At 39.9% G+C, this 12,230-nt stretch overlaps 1 protein-coding gene across 1 annotated transcript; it reads right to left on the minus strand.

Annotated features, from left to right (window-relative positions):
• Nucleotides 1-1,532: 1,532 nt before the first annotated feature.
• Nucleotides 1,533-12,219, minus strand: ALDH5A1 (aldehyde dehydrogenase 5 family member A1). The gene is made up of 10 exons (XM_042048987.1): nt 12,089-12,219; nt 11,862-11,945; nt 10,114-10,284; nt 9,862-9,978; nt 9,281-9,424; nt 8,271-8,414; nt 6,811-6,969; nt 5,322-5,491; nt 4,514-4,572; nt 1,533-4,359 (listed from the first exon to the last, which is right to left on the minus strand). Exons 2-10 carry the CDS (start codon nt 11,907-11,909, stop codon nt 4,154-4,156), a joined length of 1,218 nt encoding a protein of 405 aa, XP_041904921.1. The 5' UTR covers nt 11,910-11,945; nt 12,089-12,219; the 3' UTR covers nt 1,533-4,153.
• Between the last annotated feature and the right edge of the window lie 11 nt (nt 12,220-12,230).

Below are 12,230 nucleotides of genomic sequence, written 5' to 3' on the forward strand. Positions count from 1 at the left end.
TTTAAGCATGGTACTCTGTATTGGACTCAACACTCAGGCTAGGCTAATAGACATATGTTGTCTACCGTAGCTTGTCTGTACTGAAACATAAAAGCAGTGCAGTAGCTGATTCCTTCCCTTTCTACTGACAGAAGCATCTTTTTTCTAGAGAATTCAGTACATCAGAGAGCAGGAAAAGAGTAATTTACTGCACTTCACAGTAAGTTTTCATGTGGTGCTTGTCCTTACTTGGTTTAATTGGCTGTGTGTAAGTAATCACCAGCTGTCATGCCAAGTGTGGTGGTTTCACAGGTTTTGTGGCTTACTCTGTAACAGATTCCATACTTGAGTCAGCTGCTTAGCGATAATGAGAGATACAGGTTTGCAATATAACTAAAATATGCTGTTAGAGAGGGGTAGGTTATGCTGCTTGTTTCTGAACTGTAAAAGAAAAATCCTTCCATTGCTGTGTATTAAGTTTGTGCTAAATAGTGATAATAAAAGGTGCTATGAGATACAAGTGTCTTTCTGTAAGGAAAAAATCATACACCATGAAAGCAACTTTTTAAGACTATTTGGATTTGTGGTGCCTCAAACATTGCCACGGGACTACAAGGGAATACTGGCAGCTGAATAAGCTGATGAGATACGTATGTCCTTTGTTGAAGGATGGAGTCTGCTCCTTTGTTATTGCACTGTACATTCTGGTAATAGCAGTAGCCTTCCCCCATCCCTGTGAGTAGGTGATGCAACAGAAGATAATCGGCATGATTCCGAAACAACTTCAGCCAGTTGTGCTAAGCAGCTTTGGCACTCACTGATAAGGTGAATAAACCACCAACTTCTCATGGTCCTTCTTCTTAGAAGGACCTAAGCAGGAAGTTTTGACATGGAAACCCCTTAAACAAGTGCTGAAATGTAATTTAGAGCTTCTGAACACCATACTTAAATCTTCTTTAAGATAGCTAAATTGTTAATATCCAGTAGAACAGGTAAACATAATTTCTTGAGAGCATGTCATACAGAGAAGACAGGCAGTGGGGGTGGGGGTGTGTGTATGTCAAACAGCTGTTTAAAGAGTAACTTAAGAAAATAAAATGGAAATTTGCTGTGACTATGTCAAGTTGGAAATTAAAAGACAGTTTCTCAGGCTTCAAGACTGTATTAATTAGACAGAAACAGAGGAGCTCCCCAAACTCTTATTTTAAATCTTAATAAATGAAATAAAGAATTATCACATCACAAAAGCAGGGAAGACACTCTAATCTACAAAACCTATCCTGTGATAAAATTTTCGACTCAGCATAAAAGACTCACATACAAAATGACTGATGGCATATTACTATGCCCAGGTAGTCTCATGTATTTGATTTAGATTCAAGGGACTGTAATTGGAGGTACCAAAATCTTACACTGTATGAACATGTGGATGCAAAGAAGTGTTGTCTTTTCCAGTGATAAAGCTGTCAGAACAAAATTGTCTGTGCAAATCTGAAAGACTGAACTTAATGTGGCTGCTGTCAATTTGTCAATTCAGCATTGAGTAAGGTAATAGAAGTTATTTATTAACTGAAAACATTTTTTCATCACAGTTTTAATATCCAGAAATTGCTAAACTATCACAAGTGCAATCAACACAACTGAGGTGTGAGAATTCAAGTACATCTTTTGTTGAAGAATCACAGCTTTTGCTATGAAGACAACTTTGATTATTCTGTGCTTAACTGATGTAGACTTTACTGACATGAGGATATTATGCTGGAATCCAACCACAGTCCAATCTAGACAAAGGTATTTTTAAAATTTCTTACAAACATTATCTTTAATTATTGTTTGTGCTTGTTATCAGGCATAGTAAAAGGTATTACTTGCTAAAAAAAAGAGTAAACACTCATTAAAAGTGCTGAAAAAAGAGTAAACACTCAAATAAGTGCTATTCTCAGAAATGACATTACGATTTTAAATGTACCAATGCATCAGATCAGTAACTTTGCAGTGAAGAGAGTAAGGGTTAAAGAATTTATCCTCCAAAGGCACTGTCCCAAGAAGCACACTTACATTAAATACTGCACTGTCATACAGCTGTAAATAAGATTTTAATTTTGACCTTATAGTGCAGTTCACAGGCAGACATAATTGAAGTCTGCAATTTCAAGGGCAGATATTCTACCTGTGTGCAATACCTGTAACTATGCCTGCATCACTGTGTTGTGGGACCCAGGAACCAAGGCATGACCTTCTTTTACCAAATTATTTTTTCAAATTAATACTAAACACATTGGTAGCCAAGGCTGGCAAACAGCTTCCTCCCACAACACCGTATTCCCCAAATTCAGGCACCCGGTGTGCTCAGTAATGTAATCTTAGAAGTTGGCTATAGGAAAGTTTCTTGTAACTAGTGTACAAATAGGCCATCCTTTTTGTATTCTTGACAACAAGCATAGATAACAGTACAAAGTCCTCACCCTCGCAACTGTGTGGGTTTGGTGCATTAGGAATTACTGAAAGGGCAGTAAATGCCCTTTGGTTGGCGTGATGCACAGAGTACTGACAGATAGTGTGCTCCAGACCCACCTGGTCTCAACTGCTACATAAATACAACCATAAAAAAATATTTAAAAATAAGAAGTAGCAGTCAATACTACTTGATGTGCGCTTTAAAAAAATCCCTGTGCAACTCAGTTCCAGCTTGCTTTCCCTCCTTCCCCAAGTCTTGTGTTATCTGGTACCTCTTTGCCTGATGGTATAAAATATTTTTAAATATTTCATTCATAGGGTACATTCATTACTTTAATGGAAGAAGGGCTCCACTGCCTTCTTTTACTTATTTTTGTAATGAATACAAGAAACAAAATTTATTCCACTTAACCTCTGCAGCACTGATTTATTTGCCAAATTAACATTGCACATTTTTTAAAGTGCTTTGTTTGACTTGCCACTAAAATAATGTTTAAACATTGCTTATTTCATAATAAGGAAGCCTTACATCATCTTTTGAAGATGACAGAATAGTGAGGTGATGTGTCAAAGTCTCACCTCTAACCACCACTATTTAATCTTCATTATGTCACAAATTAGCCATGTTCAAAGGTTGTTAAACCTTCCTCCCTAATGGACATTCACGTGCGTAACCACAAATCCAATTCAAGACACAAAGCCCACAGGGATGGATATCTGTTCCTATTCTTTAAAAGGGATGTGTAATGTTCCTTTAGACACTGAGCAATATTTACATCAGGGACTGTACTTCTACCCAAGGAGAGTCATGGTCTTTTCATGAAAGGGAGGGCGTTTATCTTTATCATCATGTCACCACTTGTGGTTTCTTCACATAGCCCTTCTAGTCTCCCCTTAAAATTCTGCAAGTTATTCCTGTAAGTATCCCATCTTCCTCCTGCTTCTCAATAAATCAGCAATTCTTAGTCCTGGACTGTCCTGTTCCCAGGACTGCTGGGGCTAACAGGCATCAAACAAGGGCCATATTTCATCCTAGGCATGCAAGCTGTTAGGCACAAATTACACCTCTTTGCTCAAAAACCTAAACCTGAACAGGCAGCGGCCCTGCAGTCAGCATCAACAGTGCTGAAAAAGCTGTTTGCCTATGTGGATGCCTAGACAGAGCTCAAAACAATTCCTCACCTTTTGTAAGCAGTAGATTCTCCCATAATTAAAAAAAAAAACAAAAAACCAAACATGCTTGCTTCTAAAGAAGGTCATGTAAGCACTTGAGAAAGTGTGAGTATTTACACAAAATTCTGCAGGGAGCCTGCCATCCCAAAGCCTCCCATATCCACACTGAAACACTAAAGGTAGTAAAAATGGTGATCTAGTTTCCCCTTGCTACTGGTTATAATCTGTTTTCATTAGGCACAAGTCTCCAAGTTCTCCCAGTTACACAGGGATAATTCAAGAATAATAAATGTACATCCCTACTCATTACTAAAAATAATGGGCGTTGTGATCACATTCCTGAAAAATTGGATGTATACACAAAGACCATGTAAAAACATTTGGCAGCACGGAATACTGTAGATATCTCTATACACACACAGGACAGGGTTGATTAGTTCTAAAGAAAGTAGAAGTTGCATTCATATGTATTTCTGGCTCAATAAGCTTATTAAAACTACAGCATTCTTCCTCAAATTGTTGGGATTGTGCTGTCTGAAGGCTTTTATAATCCTCCAAAGCAGACATATTTTATTTCTAAGTATTCATCGATGCCATATTTTGAACCTTCTCGCCCTAAGCCAGACTCCTTCACCCCACCAAAAGGGCACTCCACTGACGAGATTATGCCTTCATTAACACCAACCATTCCAACTTCCAGCTGTTCTGCAACTCTCCAGATCTGAGCTGGATCTTGGGAGTAGAAATATCCTGTCGTGCAGACACAGAGATACAGGAATGAAAATCAGTAAGAACAATTGCAGACGACTGTGAAAAAGAGACGTACTGACATTCAAAATCATCATCCCATAACACTAAAGCTCACAAAACCACAGAAATACACTTATCTGACAGAGAGGCATACCTGCTAAACCCACATTAGCTGCATTTGCTATAGCAACAGCTTCTGCTTCAGTCTCAAATCTGCAATAGAAAGAGCAAAAATAAAAATGAGGTCTGCAGTTCACCTACTGTCTTGCTGATTTACTGACAAGAAGCAGTCTTATCAGGAATTAAAATGTCAATTTATTTTTCCCAAAAGTGTACATTAAAAACCTAGTTTAACTTGCATTTTGAAATGCTGAAATGTCTACCTCTTCTCGTAATTGAAACTGCAGTTAAGTAGTTGAGATTGCCTTTATCCTCCCTAGGCAGCTGGATGGTAACCAAACCATTTACTTCACATGGGTTAGCCTACCTATTTCCCCAACTACACAGCACTCTCAGTGCTGAGAGATAACTGTATGTTCTTCTATCACATCCAATTGCTCTGCACAAAGGCAGGGAAGGCTTTAAGGAGAACAGACAGCTCCAAGTCATCCTCTGTCAGAAAAGCTTAGGACTAGCAAATCACATGACAAACTCAAAAGTCCTGTCTCCTATTTCGTACCACAGATCATGCAGCCAGTGAAGGTTTTGCTGCTATCTAGCCTTGCTTAACTATTGAGACACTTTAATTTTCTAAAAGTTGCAGAGATGCTAAGATCAGGTCAAGAGAAAGAAACGGATGAACCACATATCCAGAGGATGTTTTCACATGTGTACCCGTTTTTTTAGAAGATTTGTGTGATCATACAAAAACAATTTTTGCAAACTCTTTCAAATCTTGATTATTCAAAATAATCTTTCATTGTTTTTTTGTTAATTTTAATCTGTAAAATTAATAATCTTACTTGATAACTGGTGCTAAAGGGCCAAATGTCTCTTCTTGGGTGCAAAGCATTTTTGTTGTAACATTACTAAGTAATGTTGGCTCAAAGAAATTCTTCCCAAAGCTGTGTCGTTTCCCTCCAGTCACAATAGATGCTCCTTGAGAAACTGCATCCTTAATGTGTTTCTCTACCTGATATATGCATAACAAAAATCTTAAAGTCAGTATTTAAGAATGAGCAAGAATACATTTCCTACTGAAGAAACAACACTTTAATATTAAAGAGAAAATTTTGAAGAGAGGTTTACACTTTGCAGAGGATCATTTGCAGTATTATCTAACTTCTCTAATTCTTTTTTCTCTCGGTCTGACATAATTTCAGAGGAATAAGTTATGAGTGTTGCCCCCAGCCTACTTTTCTGTAGAAATTAAAAGCCTACACCTAATGTGAGAAAAAGTCTTTGCAGGACTAAAAACTGAATCTTGTATCAGTGATTAAGCACTACGAAAACAGAAGTACATGACTGCCATGGAAAGAGAAACAACTCTCAACATGGAACCGGCAAGAACATTTCCCTACATCTACAATTCTACCTACCCCCTACATTTACAATTCATCTGAACACAACAAAGTAATAAGAAAACTAAAGTAGCAATCTCCACCTAGAATACTGTCCTTTGAAATTACAGGAATTATAGAAAGTGACTATATACAGTGTTTATTTATATATATAGTTGTATGTGATACACACACTACACTTTTGTGATACAAGAATGGAAGGCATGAAGGAAAGAAATTCAAGGACTGTATCCTTTGTCTCCCAAATAACTGAATATTTTCCCATTCTTTTATAAAGAGAGAGAAGCTGGCATCATTTATGTATAATGGCTTCAAACCAAGCCTGCATACAACTGAGCTGTAATATCTTACAAAGTATGAGACACCTGACTTAATATTTAACCTTAGGAATGGTGAAGTATTATAGAAGATGTGATGTACTAGGATTTAAACAAAAAAAATTCTGGAGTTGCAGGTCATCCAAAACAGAAGAGTCACACCATGTATGTGAAGTTTCAAGTGATTACAACATCCAGAGTTCTGGTATTTTAACCCTGATTAATTATTCTCCCTAGCTTTTGCCAAGAACACTGTTCTTCAAAAGAAATTGTCAATCACAGTGCTTCAGAACTGCAGGATCACCACACAGCTCTCACAGTGTATCCAATTTCAGTGAATGGACTTGAGAACAGCTAGGGAGTAATCAGGAGGAATCAGCTTCTCCTAAAGGAGGCCTCTCTTTCCCTTAATGGAAACAGGGTGATGATGCATGAACTGTCCACATCTGTTTGTCTGTATGTACACATGGATTTGGTGGACAGAACACACTTCCAGCCACACTGCAAATATGTTCTAATAAAACAAGTGAAAAAAAGTGAAACATAAATGTAAAGTTATTTTATGGATCATAGAAAGAAAATTAGGATGTCAAAAATGAAATATTTATTTATACCTTCTCCACGGCTTTTTCATTTATTAGTGGTCCTTGGGTAGTTTTTGCATCAAATCCATTTCCAACATGCAGTTCTTTCTCTATAGCTTTAGCAAACTTTTCCACAAATTCATCATGAATTCCCTTTTGCACCAGGAAACGGTTTGTGCAAACACAGGTCTGACAACAAACAAGATAAGACAAAACCCCAGTGGTTTATATTGTATTTAATCCATCCATTAATTCATTCTGGCCTTCATGCACAGAATTAGGTTACTGCACTGATGTCCCTTGCCTCTCCTCCCTCATCCTAAGCTGTTACCAACCTATGCCATATCTTTCAGCACCCCTTCCATTTTAGAAATACAACTTCAACAAGCTGTCAGTGGGTGTGTGAAATACGTCACACTGCAAAGTTGCTTATGCTGGGGAAATGTTTTGTGAGTTTTGTGGACTCAAATACATGGATCAACCAAGGCCCAGAAGCTGCACAAAATACCTTCTAGACTGCAGAATGCTGGACTGAGCAGCAGAAACTCAGAACACACTTAGTGGTCTGGGGTCTTTTTTCTAACTCCTTTATTATTTGAGTTTGCTTTCTTCCTAAAAATTGCTTCTAAGTGCTTTCAATGGCCTATTTATTTGTGCTACCCCTTGCTCTTAACTGCATCCTATTTTGACTGCTACAGTATGTGAAAAGTAACAGCTACTTATCCTTCTCTACAGCAGCAGAGGTGCCTTTAATGCTAGATCTTGTCCAGTCTGGGTCTGATCCCTTAGTGGTCCTTGTCCACTTTTGTTTCGTCTCTTTCTTCCCAATATTAGTCATGTCGTCTTCTCATGTTATTCAAGCAAAGTTTTCCCCATCGAATGACCACCCAAATCCACTGAAAATTTGGTGCTTCTCAAAAGCTGGAGTTCATCAACTTCATGTTCACATGTACCTGTAAGGCTGGAACAGTCTCCACACAGCCCTTCTCAGCTGACTGTTCTTCTGGAAAGTGATTCTCTTAAAATATTTTGACCCTAAATGAAATACACTTGAAGCAATGCGCACTTGAATCTTGTCTATCAATTTTTTAAAGCTATTCATTGTGGAAAAAGCTATCTGTGAGTGTCTTAACAAACTGAAGCAAGATGGTGTCTTTCACAGCTCTAGTTCTCCAATTTAATGTTAACAAAGCATATGACAAAATGCCTTATCACTTCTCAAGCTCTTGCAAGGAGTCCTAGAGAACATCATCTTCTCTAACAGTGATGCTACTGACTGCCATGTATGTTGTGAAAATACATGGGATTTTAGTGTTGCTATTTAGACTTGCTGGTAACTGCCTTTAGTGCCCAGAGCCATGTGTGACTGCAGCACTTTTCACAGTGAAGTGTTCTATGCTTTCCTTTTACATAAAATAGCTTATTTACAGCCTAAACTTTATGTACAGCTCTTCATTGTCTAGAAACATGGACAAGAAGATTATTCTCACCTGTCCTGAGTTTCTATACTTAGAAGCAAGGGCTCCTGCGACAGCCCGGTCCACATTGGCACTGTCAAACACAATAAAAGGAGCATGTCCTCCAAGCTCCATGGAAACTCTCTTCACAGTGCCAGCTGCATGTTTCAGCAAGATCTGTAGGCAACAGAGGAGACAAAGACATCTGTACCTCTAACAGATGTGAACAGTGGAATCACGGATGAAAGGCAGTGAAAAATTACTCTGGCAAGGAAATAATCTGCAGCTTCCCTACAACGCTAGACCATCTTCTATGACAAAAACAAATTTCCTCCGTTAAAATCTTTAAAGATGAGATTCTGGCCAATGACTAATGCAGAGAAAGATTTTGATCAACTTCAGGTCAGGTCAAGCTTTTATACACTAATATTGTTACTTTTTTTTGTTTCCTTGTTCTATTCTTTTTGATAATAAAATCTTGGCTAACCTTACGAAAGTTTTCAAGATCTGACAGAATTTGGTATTATGATTTACCTTGATACCAGTCTTTTTCTTCATTCTGCATACAGCCATCCCAGAGAATTCTGTCATTTTGTAGCCACACTGCAGTTTTAGTGATTCAATTATAGATGGCAACAAGATTGCTTATTGACTAAGGTTGATACCAGAGATTCCAGGAACTTGTTTCTCTAATCCTTTCTCTCAACTGCTGAAGCCATTTTTGAATGGTACCTTTGAAACTCAGTTTCAGTGTTCTTACTAGCATGTTGTCACCTTACGATATAAACCAAGAACACCTTGTACAGAACTGTTCACATCATAGTTTAATAAAGGGCAGTTATCAAGAAGTTGCAGACAGGCATCCTTCTGTGAGTACTGATGCTAAAATATACAAGCAGTATCTCAAGAGGTACACAATTTTTTGGACAATCTGTGTACAGTAGCCAGAAAAGAAGGCACTGTATAAAGGCACACACTTTCTCCCTACCTTTCTAGCATAACCACAGTAATAATCTTCAAGGATATTCTGTCCCCATATGTACCTTTCCTGTTGCTGTAGAGCCAGTAAAAGATATTTTGGATACCAATGGATCAGTGCATAGAACTTCCCCTACAGCTGCTGTCTGTTGTCTGGAACAGGGAACAACATTATACACTCCTGCTGGGATTCCAGCCTGGTTTGCAAGCTGCAACAAAAGAAAAACAGAATTTGCATTATTAGTGCATTTTGTAAGAGGAATAGTCACTTAATGATTGTTCACTGTTTTGAAGAAAACTATCTGTAAGTCAACAGAAGCCAAAAGGGCTCAGCACAACTAGGAACAGGTGCCACAGGTACGTCAGAGAGCAGCTTTGCTCCAGTTTAAGCTGTCTGTTCAAAAGAACCAAATTACAGATATAAGGATATTTTGTGTATCAAAATGGTCCGATCCATTTTGAAGCTCTAGACCATATTAGAGGCAATTTACAAAGATTCTCACTGAACTAAAACACCTGCATGTAGTCAGACAGTTCGTCCTTTCTTCACATATGAAGCTGGCCAGAGCTACCTTCCAAGCCCATCTGACTCCCTGTTTACAGTGTCAGTCCTTTGCTGAGGTAAAGCTTAGCACTGAAAGCTCACCTCCCCAAGAGCTAATGCTGATAAAGGCGTGTCCTCTGCAGGTTTCACTACCACTGTACAGCCAGCTGCCAGAGCTGCACCAACCTTCCGGGTAATCATAGCGCTGGGAAAATTCCACTAGGAAGAGAGAAAATAGTACAATCAAAGTTGGGAAAATTTTGCCTCCTGTTTTTGCAGAAAATAAATGACATTTTGAGCTGTGGGCTGAGCTGAAAACCTTCACGTGGCTCAGAAGAGTTCAGCTATGCTTACTGGGGTTATAATGGCTGCCACTCCTACTGGCTGCTTCAGCACCAGGACTCTTCTGTCTTTTGCAGATGCTGGAATAACATCACCATAAATCCGTCGAGCCTCCTCCGCAAACCACTCCAGAAATGAGGCTGAATACACGATTTCACCCTGTGCTTCTTTCAGAGGCTTCCCCTTTGATTAAATCAGATTGAAGATACATTGTAAGCAGCAAACAGAAGCAATATAAACAAATTCAAGTAATTTTGGAGTTTCTCTTCTTTTCAGAGTACTTTATGATCCCCTCCCTATGACATACACTGCAATCTCCAAAAAGGACTCTATGATTGCAGCAGCAATAGTTGTGTGGATTCAATATACCATCACTGTATAGTCAATATTTTGTATGCTCGATTCATACCTGCCCAGGACAAGCAAATGTAGTATGCATTTATTTACAAACTCTGAATTAGATGCTATTACCACTCTGAAGAAAAACACAAATCATGGCAAAACAGTTACAAGTTTATGCCAGGGTCATTTGCTTTTTCTGGGGGGAGTATTGCTTTTGTGATAGATAAATGTTATAATATTGGCTTTCTGCAAATGTTAAAATGAAGGATGTTAAAGTAGCTTTGTTGTAAGTAGATGCTATATGTATAATGTTAAAGTAGCTTTGTTATAAAGAGGTAGTTTTGTAACAATAACTAATGCCTTTATTTCTGTCATTAACTAAACTTAGACATAATAGTGAAATAGCTAATATAGTTATGCTTGTGGTAATTGAACTGTCTGCTTGGTTGGATAGCATCCAACCAACATGTGTTGAAGACCCTTGCTATCGACATACCAACTATCAGCAACTACAGTCTGCAGAAACCATGGACCAAAGCCCACTCTGAGGGTGATGATAAAAACTGACTAAAACCACAGCCAAGAAATGTGCCTGCTCTAAAAAGGCAGTTCCAAGGAATGCTGACCAGTTCCTGGAACATGCGAACTAGTTTAAGGAAAAGTTTGAATATGCATAATTGATTTTGAATATGCACTAGGCTGATGCAATAGGACAGGTATGTAAAGGGTGTCTCCAAAATAACGGGTGTGCTCTTAGCTGAGTGCCAAAGCACCCGGCACAGTGAATTTTGCTTTATTATCTTTGTCTTATTGTCCTTCATTAAACTTTTAAATCCTAACAGGAGAGTGAACCTCATTTTTCACACTTTGGACTATCCCCAGGTCTGATCCCGTGGACTGAATGACCATTAGCAGCTGGTCAGAGGAGCTGCTGAAGTATCTTCCAGCAAGGTTTTATCCCAAAGGACACCAGTTTGTGAGCTCCCAGACTATGCAATGATACAGACCAAAGCAGACTATGTGAATCCAACTTGCAGACTTACATGAATTTTCCCAGTCACAAATATTTCTGCCTTAAGAACCACGGTTTAGGTGGATGTATGCTTTTGCATGCCATGAAGCACAACATGAGTCTGGTTTCCCCTGGTTAGGTACTACCGTCATCAAACCAACGCACTTTATGTATGTCCGGTAGAAGAATGTTTGAAACGTCATCCACTAACCTAGCAGAGCAATGTGAGTGCACAATATGCCCGAAGTTATTTAAAAGGACACGGTGGCTAACTGGTTAAGTGCGCAGGGAGTGTTGACGAGTGTCAGTTTTATTTGATTGTCACTGTTCGCCTGCGTGTGTTGGGCATCCCAGCGCGAGTGCCAGCACAGGGCAGTGCCCGTGCCCACCCCGCCGCCCTACTCACGTTCTCGGCCGTGATGATCCGCGCCAGCTCCTCCTTGTTCTCCATCATCAGCTCGTACCATCGGCGGAGCCGCGCGCTCCTCTCCTGGGAAGAAGGAGACACAAGGCTGCCGTGGCCGCCGCCCGCAGGGACGGGGAAGCGAGGCCGTGGGAGACCCCACCGGACCGGACCGGACCGGACCGGAGCGCCCCGGGGCCCTCTCGCCGCCACCTCCCGCGGCCGCTTACCTTGGCGGGGAGGCGGCTCCAGGCGGCGCCGGCTTCGTGCGCGGCCCGCACGGCCGCCCGCGCCTCAGCCGCCCCGCAGTCGGACACCCGGCCCAGCTCCTCGCCGCTGGCCGGGTCCTGCACGGGGAACGCGGCGGCCGTC

This window comes from Corvus kubaryi, unplaced genomic scaffold, assembly GCF_017639235.1.
Source record: "Corvus kubaryi isolate FWS band 111438036 unplaced genomic scaffold, C.kubaryi_AGA036_p1.0 69, whole genome shotgun sequence".
NCBI lineage: Eukaryota > Metazoa > Chordata > Aves > Passeriformes > Corvidae > Corvus > Corvus kubaryi.